The following is an 18,066-nucleotide window of genomic DNA, read 5'->3' as shown; positions in this document are numbered from 1 at the left end:
GTCTAAGGTGTCGGTATAAACTGCTGTATCTTTTGATCGCGTTAACTTAGAAGTTTGATTTTTTTACTTCTTAAAGGGACAATAGATCTAGGTATTTGGTATAAATTTCAATTTGATACCTTTATTCGTTCGTGAGAAAAAGGTAGTAAGTTTCATTTTATTAAAATATTTTTATTATATTATATAACTAAAAAAATGTAATTTTCGCAATTTTTCCTATATTTGCATTATATGACAATGCTTTATGCCAAATTTCAAGATTCTGAGTTTACGGGAAGTATCCTGTAGGTTTTGATTCCTTTGCGAGTGTCGAAAATTTGTTGAAAATATCGACATAATCGGCTGTATCTTTTGATTGGCTTGGCTTAGAAGTTTGATATTTTCACAGCTTAAAGGGACAATAGACCTAAGTATTTCATGTGAATTTCAGCTTGATACGTTCACGCGTTCTTGAGATAAAGGGTCTTGACAGACGGACGGACAGACGGACAACAAAGTGATCCTATAAGGGTTCCGTTTTTTCCTTTTGAGGTACGGAACCCTAAAAATAAAACCGACTCCAAAAAACCTACACTAAAAAGTAGAAAAATAAATACTAATTACCTACTTATTTATTAGGACGAATTATTAATATTTATGTAGGTATACCATGATTGATAATTTTGGAGTCGGTGCAGGCAAACTTTACATGTTTCATAATCTTGGCACCGACTCCAGAAGTATCAATCATGGTATACCTACATAAATATTAATAATTCGTCCTAATAAATAAGTAGGTAATTAGTATTTATTTTTCTACTTTTTAGTGTAGGTTTTTTGGAGTCGGTTTTATTTTTTTTTATAAAATTTTTTAAAAGCCTATTTGCTAAAATAAATGAGTTTTTTACCCAAACCTTTGTCAGCTTTAGCAATTAAATGATACCCATACACAAAATATCAACACCATGTACATGCGTGTTGCATTGTATTTCAACAACGTACCTACTCCAAGCCCGCATGATGTCCTATTCAAACTAGAAAGCAGTCCCTTTGGAAAACTATTACAGCACATGCGATTGATTTGTTTACCGTTCTGTGAGAGCTCTATGCTCTAAATTGTGATGTGTTGGTATTGTATTTTATTTGTTTTCAACAACAAACAAAATTGAATATAAAGTTACAGTAGATACCTTTACGAATAATTTAGAAGTGTCACAAGTGTCTCCTCATCAGACATTGTGATCTGAAACAGCCATTTCGTTACAGTAACTTACTTTAATTGTATAACTTTCAGATTGACACATAACGTTACCTTTAATGTACCTAGATGTGCATTTATTGCCATAACAATGCAAATCACAATGAAGAGTATTGTATGAGCTAATGATGGATTGTGTGCATTTGAAGACTCATTGTAATATTTTAAGGTGTCACAATATTGAGATCAACCATTAGGCCACGACGACGACCTCATAAAGGTAGCAGGAAAGCGCTGGATGCAGGCCGCTGCCAACCGGTCAATAAGGTCAATGGGGCAGGCCTATGTTCAGCAGTGGACGTCCTATGGCTGAAATGATGATGATGATGATTAGGCTACGGGCAGTACTAATATGTGACACAGGTTACAACACAAAATTCGATCAGCATGTAAAGACTAGCTTTCCGCCCGCAGCTTCGCCTGCGTGGAATTTTGTCTGTCATAGAAACTTTATCGCGCGCGTCCCTGTTTCAAAAACTGGGATAAAAACTATCCTAAGTCCTTTCCCGGGACTCAAACTAGGTATCTTTATGCCAAATTTCATCAAAATCGGTTCAGTGGTTTAGGCGTGAAAGCAAGACAGACAGACAGAGGTACTTTCGCATTTATAATAGTATAGAAGTATAGATTTAAGCTTTATATCTGTTATAAACTAAACAGATTTCCAGCTAAATACTAGCTTTCTAAAACGTTCCCGTAGCCAAGGGGCGGAATGTAGGTGCTCTCGACGCCATATTCGCCGGGTGAGCTGGGTCGGAAAAATGCCCCACAGTTTTTGCGTGCATAAAATCCAGTACAGCAATTACTCTCACTCGCATGATCTACAGCCATGACCGTTAATTTAAAACGTGCGAATCATCCATCAAAATATCACTATCGTGGTAAAAATCTGTAAAAATCAGATCATGTAGTGAAAGAAAGGAAAGAGAATTATAGAAAATATGGTCTGTGCCCTTTAACGCAATGTCAAAAAATATATTTTGTTCGACGATTTTGTGCAGACAAAGGAATAAATAGCTTAGGTAAGATGTCTTTGTCACTTGTTGAATCAAAAGGTTACACAATAATTTAAGGGATTTCTCAGAAAATTTCCTTTAAGATAGAATAGAAAATTAGGTCAACGCACCGAGAACCTACAAATCAATACAACTTAATGTATAAAAAACTGAAATGGCTGTTTGTGACACCGTAGAAAAGACAACTTAATAGACGATTGCAATGCTTTTTCAAATAAAATCATAGTCAAATATTGGAAATTAGGAGCTGTGAGATGATTTTGGCTTTGATGAAGACCAAATTATAATTGTTTCACTAGTTTAACATTGCTTTAAGCTTTATTAGAGTCCCGATAACTGCTTCAATGAAAAATCTGCATAACTAAAAAGTTTGCATAAGCATGCAACGTTGCTTTGTAGTTATTAAATTACCCACATTCGCAAATAGCATTTCATCCATTCCAATTAAACTTTTATCAACATTGCTGCATGTGCCTCGGGCCGTGGAGGGTGGGTTATTCTATTTATCGCCGCGGGCTCAATCTGTCCCAATTTCGTATAAATTGACGTGGTGTCTGCACAACACTATGCTGTAGGAATTTTGTTTTCACAAAGCTTTAAATTTTTTGCTATGTCAGGGTAGTTTTATAAAGGTGCAACTCTGTTTTGTTCAGTATGACGCTAAAGGTCACATAAAGGTTCTACAGTGACCTTTATAGAAACCACCTAAGATAAAATTGTCGTAATTTTGGCCAACTGATACATTTCAGTTTCATTAAGTGGCCACTATGTTTAAACCCGGGACAATCTCTTTGCGGCCTTTGATCCAGGATAATGCGGGATGACGCGGCCTGGGGTTTATTGCGGGGAACGCGATCCACGCGTGTGCGGTTACGTCACTGACTTATCGTTTGAAATTGTTTTGGTGACAGTTTTAGCTTCATTTTAGGACCTGATATTGTAAAATGAAATTATTTATGAAGACTTATAAATTGGTAGGTGGACCGACGATATTGTAAAGGTAGCAGGAAGGCGCTGGACGCAGGCCGCTACCAACCAAGCAACATGGAAAGCATTGGGGGAGGCCTATTTTCAGCAGTCGACGTCCTATGGCTGAGATGATGATAATGATGAAATATTTAATAAATTATGCATTGAGTAACGTCATTTTTAACCGACTTCATCCTCCTTTTGTTAGAAATGCGATACTTTACGTCTAACCAAACGGTTTTTAGCTAGCCCTCTACTCTAAATTAAAAGTATCAAAATAGGGGAATATCCTTTGAACTCCATAAATATAGCCACCGTAGTCGACCACGTCAGGGTCTACATTTAGCGGGTTATACCGGAACAATCAGATTTCGCTCGGGTGTGATATGACGTCACGCAATCCCGGTAATGTGATGACGTCACGGTCGCCATCTGGCGGAATGACCGGCCAAAATAAATGGGCACAGCCTGTCTATGCCTATTTTTGGGATGTTTTTTCATCTCGATCGTTATTTTTGTGATTAAAACTCATTAAAACTCATTTATTTCTGTAAATAGGCTTAAAAAAAGCATTTTTACACGTCCCAGTATTAACCCTACCACTGCTTCAGGACAATAAATGGGCCAGATAACCTCATCGTTCGGTCGTTTCAGCCGAATGACGTCCACTGCTGGACAATCAGGATTTCCACAATGACCAGTCCTGTGCTGCCCGCATCCAGGCACTTCCCGCGACCTTCATCAGATCGTCGGTCCACCTAGTGTGGGCAAGTCCAGCCCGTGGTCGCTACTCCAGAACTTTTCTGCCCCAGCCATCAGCTCTGCGAGCTATGTGCCCCGCGCACTGCCACTTGATTTTAGTTAATCTTTTATATGTAGTGAGACACTATACAAGGTTATAGCACTTTATGCTAGTGTCATACATTCTTTTCAGACAAATTAGATTGATTCAAGCTTGAAAGGTATTGTGTTTAAATTAATTTAAGCAGGTTTTAACGGGTATTGTCTTACCAAATGTCCCTCCTTGGGAATTGAACCTAAAATCTTATCTGATTCTACTCACAACTCTAAATATCAAACGTCTAAAGTTCCAAAACCATTCTCTCTAAATCCGCTGCAGACGCATAAATCCAATTCCACTGCAGTCGATAATCCTTGTGCGTTAATTAAAATCGACGAACAACGCCGGGGGCACAGCTTGTTCAGACTTGAAGCCCTTACCGAGGGCCTAGACTCCAATCAAGCGAATAACGAAGGTGGAAGGCATGGAATTGTAGGTTTTGTAGGATAATTTTAAAAAATAAGTATCTACGAGTAGAAGGTACTTTTTGGCATACTTCCAGTTAATAAAGAAAAATAAGAAAATCTCAATCAAGTAAAGAACAAAAAGTAAATCCACTCCGTGTTCAGGACTTTGGATCCGGTGGGGGTTTGGTTCCCATGTGAAACCCATACTGCAAAATAATTTTTTTGAGAGTTGTTCCTTGATCGTCATTCATACAAATAGGGAAACTTCCCCCTCTCCTTTGAATGAATTTTGAATCGGTGGAAAATTTCAGGCTGGAATTATGTACCCGATAGCCTGAACCGATATTGAAATCTTTTATTTAAGGCCAACGGTGGCTAAAATCTGAACAGTGAACACTAACAGTGAAATATAAACACAGTTGTTAAAACTTACACGAGAGAAGAAAAACAACTCGCCGAAATTAATTGTAAACAACAATAATCTTCATTAAGCTGACCAGCCTTTATAACTAAGAACAGCCTTTATCGATTTTATTAACACCCCATAATCTTATGAGGCTATGAATAAACAATGGTATGAAGGACGGGAGTGGGCGACTGTAGGAAAGCCTTTTGTTCTGAAGTTGCTGTACAGCAGCACTATACACCACACAATAAAGTCGTAAAACCGCACTTGTTGCGACTACATAAGGTCCTATTTATTAACTCGATGAGCGGTTGGTATACTTGAGAGCAAAAATAGATCAACCTTTCGTCCCAATATAACATCAACAAAGTATTTGTGACAGGTTCATAAAAATACCAAAAATGTATTTTCAGAGATATTCCAGCCACTCAGGTTTCCAAAGTATTTGTGACAGGTTCATTAAATACCAAAAAGGTATTTTCAGAGACATTCCAGACACTACGTTTTACACTTCTGATATGTTTATCATAATTATTTCCAATTGAGGACATTCTAAGGAAAATTATTCAGCACCCAGATACAAATCATACATAATGATGCTCAGATAGTTAAACGTGGGCTAGACAACGACATATAAAATATGTTAGACTGTACAATACTATTGGCAAGTGGGCGATATTAATTAATTAAATATCTGACCATGTTTGGAAGCTACAGCGTTTGCCTTTTATTTCTAAACGCGTGGACAAACTCAATAAAAATGCGTTCTAATTACACGCCTACCGATAAAACTAGCGACATAGAGTCAGGTTTCACTATACCATTTTCCACCCACAGTTTTGTTATTCGAAATACTCGAAAACAAAGTACCTATCTATTGGTATTTCTGTTAAATTAATGGTTCAATCTTTAGGCAATATGGAAAGCATTGGGGAGGCTTATTTTCAGCAGTGGATGTCCTATGGCTGAGATGATGATGATGAATGGGTCAATCTTTGAATCCTTTGACATAAATAGCTTACCTAGGGCTTCCCACAGAGACATCCCGTTTTTTGCAGGTACTCTTTTTCAGGATCCCGTTTATAAGTGGTTCAATAACGTGACATCCCGTATTTGCAGTGTCCCACAAAGAACCGATCCGTTCGAATTTTTAGTTCGAATCTCAAATCATCATCATCATCTCATCTGCTACCTTTATGATGTCGTCGGTCCACCTTGGGGGTGGACGTCTCACGCTGCGTTTTCCGGTACGCGGCCTCCACTCCAGAACCTTGCTACCCCATCGGCCGTCAGTTCTGCGCACTATGTGCCCTGCCCATTGCCACTTCAGCTTGCTAATCCGTCGAATCTCAGATAAGATTTACACACATGTGAGTGAACACACATCACATGACTGACATGACTGTCCAGTTTTGCGGTATTCTCTACCGGATCCTTTGAGATGATCTCAGAAAGTCAGACCTTATCAGTAGAAAACCGCAGTATTACAAACGGTATAAATAGAAGTCTTCCAAATATAAGTCTGCAAAATACAGTCCAAATAGTTGTATCTGGGTTCTTTTCTGCGGCCGACTGGATGTCTCCGCGTCCTTGCATTCCTTTGGAACGGGCCATGCCATGAATGTTGAAATGACGGCCCAAATAATTGAATTCGTTTAGAGCCATTGTGTCTCCTATTTCGGTAAAACTTTGATGCAAACGTTGTTTAAGACTGTTCTAGAATAACTGAATAAAGAGTAGATCCTGATGCTTTTTTAGAGTTCTTAGCAAATACTCGTAGCTGTACGGTAAACCACTCGCATGGAAGTTTTCAGCTTATGTAACTTTTGGACAGCAAATTATTTTGAGTTTTGATTAGGGTTGTTAATTAACAAAATGTGTTCAGAAACTAATCTCATCCTTCACTAAAATGTTGTATGCGCTGTTACTACAACTGATGTCACTACTCTAGCACATAGAGTCAGATATGGCACAATCATCGGACTGACTAATGATTTAATGAAGCCCTCCAAAGCACCTTTCTTTTTAGCGCATATTGATTCAAGCTTGAAGAAATACACGATGATTTTTTAAACCGCTCCCCACAGCAGGATCGATTTCAGAAGCTCTGAATCTAGAATTACCATTGGACCACAGAAGAGTGATCTCTTAGCGTTTTTCTTACTGGTTAAATGGAAGTACTGCTAGGTACTCCTACTAGGTGGACCGACGATCTGGTAAAGGTCGCGGGAAGAGCCTGGATGCGGGGAGCGCAGGACCGTGCATTGTGGAAAACCTTGAAAAGCAGTGGACGTCATTTGGCTGAAACGAACGAACGAACTGGTAGGTACCTTACTGGTTAAATGGAATTACTGGTAGGTACCGAATGAGTAACGATAGGCATAAAGTTAACTCGCCCTCTTTGCTCTCAAAACTTTTTACAGGTCGTAAAACTGAAGAGTTGCATCAACTATCACTGGTGCATGTTTCACAAGGGCCATAAACGTCAGTCCGCTAAAGGGGGTTTCACACTGGACTATTTTAACCACAGTACCAACAGCCACTTATTTGACGCACTGCACAATTTAATTTTGTAAGTACCTGTGGATCCCATTTTCAATAAGCTGATATTGTTATGCTTTAATTTGTAACATCACGCACGTTAACACCGTTGATCGATAAGAGATAGGATTTTCATCAGTTGAGTGCTCGAGCCATCCTTTGTATAGGTAAATAATGTAGAGACTTCACGTCTCTATGTATAATAATGTTACAGACAGAACAGTAAGATTTTATAAATGAGCCTTTGAGTCTGTTTGTTAATAAGTAAATAAAGTCCAAAACTAAAGTCGGAATACCTAGAGAAGAGCCGACAGATAATGTTAAAATATGTGTAGTTCAAAACGTTGCCTTTTCCACTGTCAATTATATTATGTATTGTAAAGAGATATCAGGCACGAATAGCACCATTATAAAGCCGCACTACGCTCAAATATCGTAAACTGAAAGCAGCATAAAAGGGGACACGACCATAAACGAGGGTCGCGTAAATACATGGATGCGTCTATTAAAACCTTTATAGCACGAATCGATAGCGCCATGCACGCGGCGCGGTTGCATTATAGCACGATGAAAATGTCGTGACGCTAGTAAAATACTATGAATTAAAAATTTCAGAAGGCTACTGAGTCCACTGTGGTCCAGTGTACTCGTGACGCCTCTAACCGTCAGAAATGGAAGCACATCGCAAGAAGAGTACCCTCGGAGAAGACATCGAACACCCCACCGTGTACCTCGTCAGCGCAACCAGGACCACTCTGGCAAGAGTGCCCGACTAAGAAGAAGGTAAAAAAAGGAATGTATTAATGTGCTTATCTCCCACTCGGTGGACCGATTATTTGGTGAAGGAAGGTTGCGGGAGGCACCTGGATGCAGGCAGTGCAGGTGCAGGCCTTTCGAGGTGAAAATACTTGGGGAAGGCCTTTGTCCAACAGTGTCTGAAACGACTTTGCGAGCGCAACGAGTTGTAAGAGTATGAATTCTGGCATTACTAACAACAACTTTAATGGAAGTCCCACGATGAATGGATGTCTACAGGCATATCACACAACTGGTCCGATAATTTAGTAATTTTGGTAGCTATATCAAGACAATGGAAACTCACCCGCCTAATTCTGGGTCAGTCGAACTATTTCCAAATACAAGTAGAACTGGCACCGGGTTTATTGACGACATTTCCCCGTGGAAAAACTGACATTGTCAGCCAACATGCGAGCCAATCAGTAGGCATGTTGAATATTTTATGGCGTTCGATTCCAAGCAGGGGGTTTGTTACCCTTTGCATTAGCTTCTAATTACCCCCGTAGTTTGTTAGAACGTTAGAACAATTTAATAGCACCAATTTGCTTTTACGGAAATTAGTGGCGGTCATTTTCTGGTTCTAGAAAATTACGGATTCCATTATAACCATCCTATTACTTCATCTCACTTAACATCAGGTTCGATTGCAGTCAAATACAAGTAGCAAATTTAGTAGAGTTTAATCGTAATATCTAGGCTTCGGTACTGAAAACATTTCTGTTGGTTATCACTTCGTTGTCAAGTAGCTATTTCACTTAATTTAGCATAATAATTAAAAGGCCTTCCTATCCGCCAGTGTTTTCGACTGAGCTCTACATACTACAGTATGATCAATTAATAATTTACTACCCCTATCATATTTATGGCAGGTAAATAGGTAGGTACTTACTTAGCGATGTATGATTTGACTAGCGGCCGCCCGCGATATCGTACGCGTGGATCCCGTTTTACCCCCTTCATCTATCTTACGCGGTTTAGATTTTTTAATACAAATGTTTTTTCCCGCTAACTCCCGTTCCCGTGGGAATTTTGCAATATCCTGTTGTAACTAAGCTTTAAGTTTACTAAGGTACCTGCATGCCAAATTTCAAGCGTCTAACTTAAGCTGTTTAGATTTTTCATACAAAAGGATTTTTATGCTAATTCCCGTTCCCGTGGGAATTTCGGGAATTCCCTTCTTAGTGCACCTCTACGGTACCTAAGCTACGTCTCTTCCAAATTTCAAGTGCGTTGATATGGCAGTCAGTCAGTGAGTTTCTCCTTTTATATGTATATTTAGAAGAAGATCGATCCGAATATCGAGTTTAACTAATGGATATTTTAAACAATTGAGTGTGTGATGTGGTAGCCATCTTGGCTAGCAATATTTCTTCTAACTCAGGATGTTTCAAACTCACCTGCATTTCTGGTGGTCCCCCTTCGTCTCGTATTAGTAGAAGGTAACTGTGCCCATCGATTATCACTTCTTTCTTGAAGCGGCCGCCTGAAAACAGATGTTTAAGTTAGTTTCTTAGGCAAGCGAAAGGTCGTGGGTTCGATTTCCACCTTAGGCAATTCGATTTTTCGATATTTTTTAAAAGTTTTTTACAGTTATGTTTAATTTGCAATATTCTTAAATTCCATGTCGGCTTCTACTATGTATTTTGACCGTAGATGCTTACTAAAACTATAATTTTTTTTTTAGAATATTCTTTAGAATATATTTTTCTTTTAATAAATTAATAAAAAAAAAAATCTAATATGTATCCTATCCAATCATGTATTTACCTAACCAATACGTAGTTGCTATTTCGTGTAATCTTCATTCATTAATTTATCGTCAATGACCTACATAATAATTAACTTTTTACATAGATATGTATTTGTTACGGCTAAAGATATGTGTGAACATAAACTTAAGATTAGCCGGCTAAACTTAAGTTTATCTTTGACGAGGTGTTAATGTTAATTTCTTCTATCTTTAGCCGGCTAAACTTAAGTGTAACCGCAGGCCCTTGGCTAAAAATGTAGAAGGACTATTTTTACACGAAAACTTTATTAAAAAATAATCACTTTCATTACACATACTTTTATGTACTTATGTAGGTATTTAAAATTACAATTATTACAATAACAAAATATTAATTACTTAAACCAATATCTAGGTATAGCCTGACCAGGAACATAAAAAACCTCGCCATGTTGCGGAAAACTAATGGTACTAATTTCTTTTAATGGCAACAGTAACTGAAAACTTCATTGACATGTCACCTTGCATGTCAGTCTATTGCTGTCAAAGTGTAAACAAACTTTATTTTAAATGTGCGCAATTGATTTTGTGAATTACATTGCTAAAATCTTTTTATAGTCGTGAAAGAAAAGTGGTTCACAATGTGTTAAAGTATTTGTCGAAGAGAAATACTAAGGGTTCGGACAATATTTTCATTGAATAATTTTTCCGACAAGGGTGTCAAATTGACTGACATGTTTATCGTATAGTACAGTCCACTATGAAAATTAGCTGTGGTTTGTTTCAACTACCTATTTTAAAGCTTTTTGTCACTTTCTAAGTGTTGAATTTTATGGAATTGGGAAAGAAGTACCGAGTTTCAAGCGTTCATGAGTAGACATTGCAGTTGAATATTCAAGTTCTGAATTTGATTATTGATGAATAATAAAATAAATCCTACTATCTCGATTGATGTTTTCATTTAATTTATTTAAACCAGGTTACCTATAATAATATTTTTTCGTTAATTCATGAAAATATCAAGTTAGCCCGTAATCCTGAATCCTGATACATAAAGTTAGCCTATTAATTTAACACAGGTACGACTGTACTCAGTGTTGCACTATCAAATGCAATTGACGCGCCTCTATGCCAGGGTTTTTATGTTCCTGGTCAGGCTATACATACCTTATCATTAAAATAAAATAATAAGGAACCATTTGGTAATTACAGAATCTTCTGTAAGTAGGTATTTAAAATTACAAAATAAAACATCTTCAGTGTTAATTACTTAAAACAATATCTACTCACAATTGTTAAATAATATGGAGCTATTCGTTGTATCCCTACCGCCTCCTCAAGCCCTCGGCCTGGCGCGCCCATCGAATACATTTTTAGCCTTTTCGTTTTGGCTAATGTGCACATTAGCCGGCTAAAGATGGAATATCACGACGCAAACTAACATGTTATCGAACTTTAGCTGCTTCTCGCAGATAAACTTAAGTTTAGCCGGCTAATCTTAAGTTTATGTTCACACCTATCTTTAGCCGTAACATATTGATTACATGACCTAATTGCACAATTTAATTACCTACTTAATTACATGTAATAAGGTAAAGGTAGATAGACAAAGTCAGTTTTCCATGAAAAAAATATTAAGATAAGCCTATCAAAAAAACCCAGTTTAAAAGAAATAGTTTACCTATTTAAAAATTAAGTACCTACAATTTTGTGGTTACCTACTACGTAGGTGGTTGGTTTACAAACTCCTCTGATTTTTACGTCGGTAAAATAGTCCACTATAAAGGCCATCTGAAATTACCTCTGTGAAGATAATGTTATGGTATGGTACCCATGAGAAATAAATGTTGCCGTGGGCGAAAATTGTTCCATGGTTTATGGTGTCACACCCACGCAGAAATCCAAAATGATTGCCCATAAAAGTTCAATGAACTAAAAACTTAAAACTCTTATAATAATCACTAGTGCCATCTATTGTATAATAAATAAATGAAGCACTGCCATCTAGTGGAATATATTAAACTAAGTATCACTATAAGCGCCATCTAGCGGTGAGTAGCCAAACTAAATGTTGTCAAATGCTTGGGTGTGCTTGAAGCAGTTAGAATAATTTTCACTAGATGGCGTTAAGAGCATCTTTGTAAAATATTTTTTATCTTTTTTGGCAATAATTATGGCATATTAGCAAAAAAAGGTTAAAGAAATTCATACCTTCAGGACTTTCCTCTTGCATATACGCGCCAGTGAGGTACCGGTGTACTAGTGCTGATTTCCCACTGTCTGGGGAACCCAGCACTCCCACCCTCAGTTCTGTTACTCCTCTTGATGCCGTCCATTCTTGACTATTGACGAATGAATCTGAAACAAAAAAAATACAAAGTTTAGTAAAATTTTGGGATTTTCATAATAATTATAGCGCTGCCATCTAGTGAGTGGTAGTTGAGTCATAAAAGTTCTATAAGCTGCCAACAGATGGCGGAGGCATACTTATGTCCGATGTCCGTGCTTATGTTATAGATGACCCACGCTGAACTGTCCCACCAAACTCAATGACAGGGGGGCGCTACCATCGTTCAACTATATGGTTTCCAACATGGCAAAAATCTGAACCAGCGATCCGGTATTGACGGTGGCGCCCCACTGTCAATGTCATCGACAGGACAGTCCAGTATTTTGGAACTATACAATATTTTTTTACACAAAAACCGGCAATGTCTGGAAATTCAAATTGACTTGGAAAATATCGGTTTTGTGTGTACCTATATTTTATTTTCTTATCATCTCCTTTTTAGTTCGGAACTTATTAGTGCTAAAAGCACTTGTTTCCGATGATATTCGGTCAATCTCTATTTCTTATTCGTTAGGGTAGACGCAAATTACATATAGTTGAGTCGAATTAAATATCAAGAACAACGTCCATAGTCAAGCTTTCACCTGTATCCCATTACTTCCTTGTCTCAGGCTCAGGTTAGATAAACCGAACAGGTTTTATCACATTACGCCGCGAAGCGTGGACATTACAACATTGTTGGTAAACTAGTTTAAAACTATACGGTTAAGGAAATTGACGAAGGGCTGTCGATGTCGTACGGCTAGCACGAAAAACTTTCGAGTTCGAATCGTTCGCGTATTCGAATCGCCATCAAAAGATTTAGTAAGAAAACTACAACAGCGTCCTTGTGAACGTGTCGTAAAGTGAACTTAGTATGAGATGTGGTTGCACGAAACTTATTTTGAGAATCAAAATTGTCACGTTATCGTTTAATTCGTAGATTGAGTATCGAATTTTATCGAGTACGCAAACGATTCGAAGACGAAAGTTGTTCATGCTAGAGGTATAGTATTCACAAACGAGGCTGGGTTGCACCATCTAACTTTAACTTTGACAAACGTCAAAAATCTGTCAAAACTCACCGGTTATCGTAATAGTTACGGTCAAAGTTTGGTGGTGCAACTCAACCTAAGTGAAGCAGCAAATCGAACGCACAGCTTTGAATAGAGCTCTATGATTGGCTCGTGTGTCACCCTGTGCGTCCACGCACATAGTAATGTTTGTGAATACGGGCTGTATTCTCGAATGGTTCATAGGTTCTAGGACTACTTGAGCTAAGTATCAGATGATAGGACTACCTAAGAAGACTTATCTCTACTAAAAAGTCGTAGAAAGAAATTATACAATATTTAGGAAAACACTGAAAAGGAAGGATTTTTTTTTCATTGCAAAGATTATTATATTATTTAGTGTAGTAAGTAGTACAGTACTTATTATTATTCTGTGGTAGTACCAAGTACACTTTTAACTGACTTCAACAAAAAGTGGTTCTCAATTCGGTTGATATTTTTTTAGGAAGATAAATTACATACCTACATTTCTCTCTAATTTTCTGTTTGGCCCAAAGGGTTCACTGGAAGAGAATGTCGTGGCATTAATTTTCCTTTTGTACGATATTGTGAGCAATAAAGTTATAACTAAATATCATCTACTAGCATTCCGCCCGCGGCTTCGCCCGCGTGGAATTTTGTCTGTCACAGAAAAATCGGGATAAAGGTTTTTGAAACAGGGACGCGCGCGATAAAGTTTTCATAACTATCCTATGTCCTTTCCCCGGACTCAAACTATCTCTATGCCAAATTTCATTAAAATCGGTTCAGTGGTTTAGGCGTGAAAGAGAGACAGACAGACAGAGTTACTTTCGCATTTACAATATTAGTATAGATTAGTATAGATATGTGACAGCGTTGAATATGCATGCAAAATGGAGACAAAGCCACGTCCATAACATTTGAAGTGGTGCAACATGGGATCCTCGTTAACTTAAAATATTCGAAGCACGTAAGTCATAGCATAGACTATTTGCTAATATTATGTAGAGAAGCATTATGAGAGGTTGAAGAGGTTGAATATATTGTTTCAGACTTTTTATGTCATTGTGATCTGTGACTTGTGTGTGATGTAATTGTAATGTAAAAAGATGCTTGGTATTAAGACTGTGGACGACGACTGAGGTATACAGAATAACCTAGAGTTTTCAAATTTGAAAACCGCAGCTGACATTATAGCGGGTCGTTTGTAAAAGTAATGCCCGTTTTCACCATCAATCCCTAATTTTTAGGTGACAGCTATGTGAACAAAATTCCTGTTATGTGTTACCATAGGGGTCACTTTAAAATTAGGGATTGATGGTGAAAACGGGCATTATAGTTGCCTGATTAAGGCAGCTCTAGAAGTCTGACCCCAGGGTTTTGATTTCAGGTGACTTACATGACAGTAGACCAATGGGAATTAGCGTAATGGCGTTTCGTTTCGAAAGCAGCTGCAGAAGTACAGATAGCACGTGTAGCTGTTTTTTATGCATAACAAGGCAGGTATTTGACCACAATCGCACCTGATGATAAGTGGGATGCAGTCTAGGATGGTACATATCTGCCCTGTAAGTGTTTTTTGCCGCACACCTCTAAATAGCATCTTAAGAATCTCCTTCGCTCCGTATCACAGTCTCCTAAGTTACATCACAGATCACACTGCAAGTGTTACAACTGCTAATGTCATGTCAATCATAGCTGAAGACAGGTTGTGTAACACTCGCCACTTCCGACATTTCACGCATAACTTAACATCGAGCTTGTTATTGAGTAAGTAAGTAACACCTTGTTCTCAAATTCGATACCTATCTTAGACTTTGTAGAATTATTTTAAAAAAATGAAGTATGGGAAGGATGGAACTATAAATGTATTTTTTGTTATTATCATAAACTATCAAACTTTTTATAGATATGCATATTTATGTAACCACATCTAAAAGCACCTCCATAGATGGATCAAGACTTAGGTAAACCTAATGTAGCTCATTTCAACTGGAATCAATATACATTAGTAATTAAATAATATTTAATTTAATTAATAATGTAACAATACATCCGTGGTTTCTGGCCCAGTAAACCTACAAAACTTCCGGCTAGTGCCAAAAATACATTTATATGCAAACACGTGGTCTTATCGACCATTTAAATACCAATGAAATATGTTTCGCTCGATTACCTCTGATAATTACCTCCATAACCTTAAAGGTCAGCCCACGTAACATGGACTCGCGTTTTTGCTGCGACGGTTAGCGACGGTTGCGACGGAAAAAATGGAAAAAATGTAAAATATGTAACAAGTCGACAACTTTCTAGCAAGAAACGGCACGTGCCGTGATGGCGAAATACTGCCTTTGATCCATGAAATGAGTGGGTAAAATGAAGCAGATTGTTGGGCTATGGACTTTTGAAGAATCTTGAAGACGATTGTAAATGAAATGTTACTTGTGCGGATCCATTTTAAAGTAACATTAACAATAGTGTCAACTTACTGACTACGCGCTCTACATGTTTTTTATACTATTACATATTAAACTGTAATAATTCCTTCCTTCAGTGGTTGGGTTTTTATTGACGGTCAAGCTGTAAATCCTGGCTACACAGGAGTTTCACGGTGGGAACGAGAGATGGGAATAGTCCTGAATCGGGAAAAGGTTTTTTTAATTTCAATATTTTGGATTTTGGACTAAATAAATAAATAAATCTTTCTTTCTTCTTCCTTTCTTTTTCTTTCAATATCTTGTTACAAATATGACAAAGAGACGCTTTCGTTAGCCGCTAATTTCGTGGCCACAACAAGTCATCCGTGACAATGTACCGACATTGCGACACGGTCGCATGCGCGACGAATTGCGACTAGTCGCATGCCGACAATTCCTCTGATGACTTCCTAAGTCGTAGGTAAGTAACATTGCTAACATATTTTGAGTAGAAGAAATCAATTGACCATCCAGGATCAAGTAAAATTCACCTTTGTAAAAAATGCATTACGAGTAACTGAAAAATTGCGTTAGGGCTACCTAAAAGTATTTTTCTATGCCTTGAAAAGACTTAATATACAAAAACAATTTAAGATTTTGAATCTGATTCCATTTCTCTCAGCTCTAGAGAGGCCAAATAAACTTGTATAACTTATGAAAAACTTGGCATAACTTTTCCTTTAAGAACGAACTGTTACTATGGAAAATGATTTATCGAATAAGAAAGAAAGAACGAAATATTGTTTATTTGGTTCAAACATAGTAATTTAACACAATTTGGATAATAATTATAAATAAATTGTTGAACCAATTAGGCGTTATGCGGTCCAGAACTACAAGGATGGACGATTACATCGAATGAAGAAGATGACATCGCGATAAGATTATAAAAAAAATATCGTGTCATTCATAGTGGGCCAGCTTAATCAATCGGCCTCATCTTAAAACAAACTCTATTCCTCGCGTAATAAGAACTTAAAAGTAACTTTATTAACGTCACAACACACTGAATTTATGACCCTCATAATCACACAGTGTATTTTCATTGCAATGTAAACTTGTCCTTAATTTCCCATACAAGAACTGGTCTAACAGACCGTCCGAAAGGATTTAGCCATTCACCGCTATCATTAACGTCTGGATTCCCGCACTAAATTACCTTTATTGCTTACAAGACAGCCATAAATCAGGGGTTCAGTGGGGTCCTTTTGACCCTAGACAAATCGCGGTGGGTTAATATTCATGGGTCGTTCGTCGGACCCGCCCCGCGGTGCTACACCGGTCGAGAAGTGTTAAACGAGCGTTTAATCGTTGTTTGGGATGATTGGCTGTAGTGTTTGATAACATGGGGCATAAATGTGCGAGTAGAGCAATTCGCAGAATTGGACCATTGTTCGTAGTCATTTTTGCGTCAGTAGGTATTGGTTGGTGCATGTTTTAGTACTTACTTTTTAGTCTTATAACTTCTGATGAAATAACTAACACAAAATACTGTGCATTTATTGGAACACTTTTGTTCATGAGCACTTCTAAATAAACTCAAATTGAACTTGGCTTGACACGCTACCGCGTGTCTACATTTATATCTTGAAAGTGATCTTTGTGGACTGGATCTTTGTGATTTAAATACGTCCAATTACATAAAATAAAATTTTAACCCATTTAACCTATCCCTTACTGTACTTTTTTCATTTCAAATAGATTCATTATCGTTACAAAGGTGAAATGAAACTGAAACATTACGCTTTTTCGATGTTTCTCACACAAAGTTACATATCCTGACAAGCCCTCAAAATATCATTAATTATTCAAGCCCACACTAAAGAAACTTTTATCTTATTTGTTTATACATAATTAATATTCTAACACCAAAGACCACCGTGGTGCGTCTGTCACCCATTTTACCGGCGGAAGGAAGCCATAAGGGTCCCGGTTCGATGCTCGCGCGCGTCATTCAGAATTAGCAACGGGTTAGGTCAAGGTTCCTTTGAATTAAATTACAAAGCTTAAAGTAATGACGTTTTAGAATATCATTACTTTAGCTTTTACAGAGATCTGCGTCATTATCATTCAATAAATGTCAATTAACTAATTAACTAATGATTATTGGCAAAATTACCCCGGATGTTAGTACAGCAAGTTGTAATTAGTGCGATTTTATAAGAATTCAAAGTGGATTAGATTTTACAGTTCTGGGCGACTCTAGAAAAATACAATACACATAGAGGTGGGCACAGAATTATTCTGTAAACTGCATTCAGCAGTTCATCGCCGGATATGCA

The 18,066-nt window shown here is 37.5% G+C and overlaps 1 protein-coding gene across 1 annotated transcript in view; it reads right to left on the bottom strand.

Moving 5' to 3' along the window:
- The window catches only part of LOC135074111 (centaurin-gamma-1A), a 337,729-nt gene that overhangs the window by 57,725 nt on the left and 261,938 nt on the right, over positions 1-18,066 (bottom strand). The window contains exons 2-3 of the mRNA XM_063968417.1: positions 12,156-12,302; positions 9,613-9,698 (exon numbers count right to left, since the gene is read on the bottom strand). Coding sequence (XP_063824487.1) covers positions 9,613-9,698; positions 12,156-12,302 — 233 coding nt within the window. The remainder of the gene's footprint in view (positions 1-9,612; positions 9,699-12,155; positions 12,303-18,066) is intronic.

Source organism: Ostrinia nubilalis, chromosome 8 (assembly GCF_963855985.1).
Source record: "Ostrinia nubilalis chromosome 8, ilOstNubi1.1, whole genome shotgun sequence".
In the NCBI taxonomy this organism is placed as follows: domain Eukaryota; kingdom Metazoa; phylum Arthropoda; class Insecta; order Lepidoptera; family Crambidae; genus Ostrinia; species Ostrinia nubilalis.
This window is presented reverse-complemented; position numbering and strand designations above follow the sequence as displayed.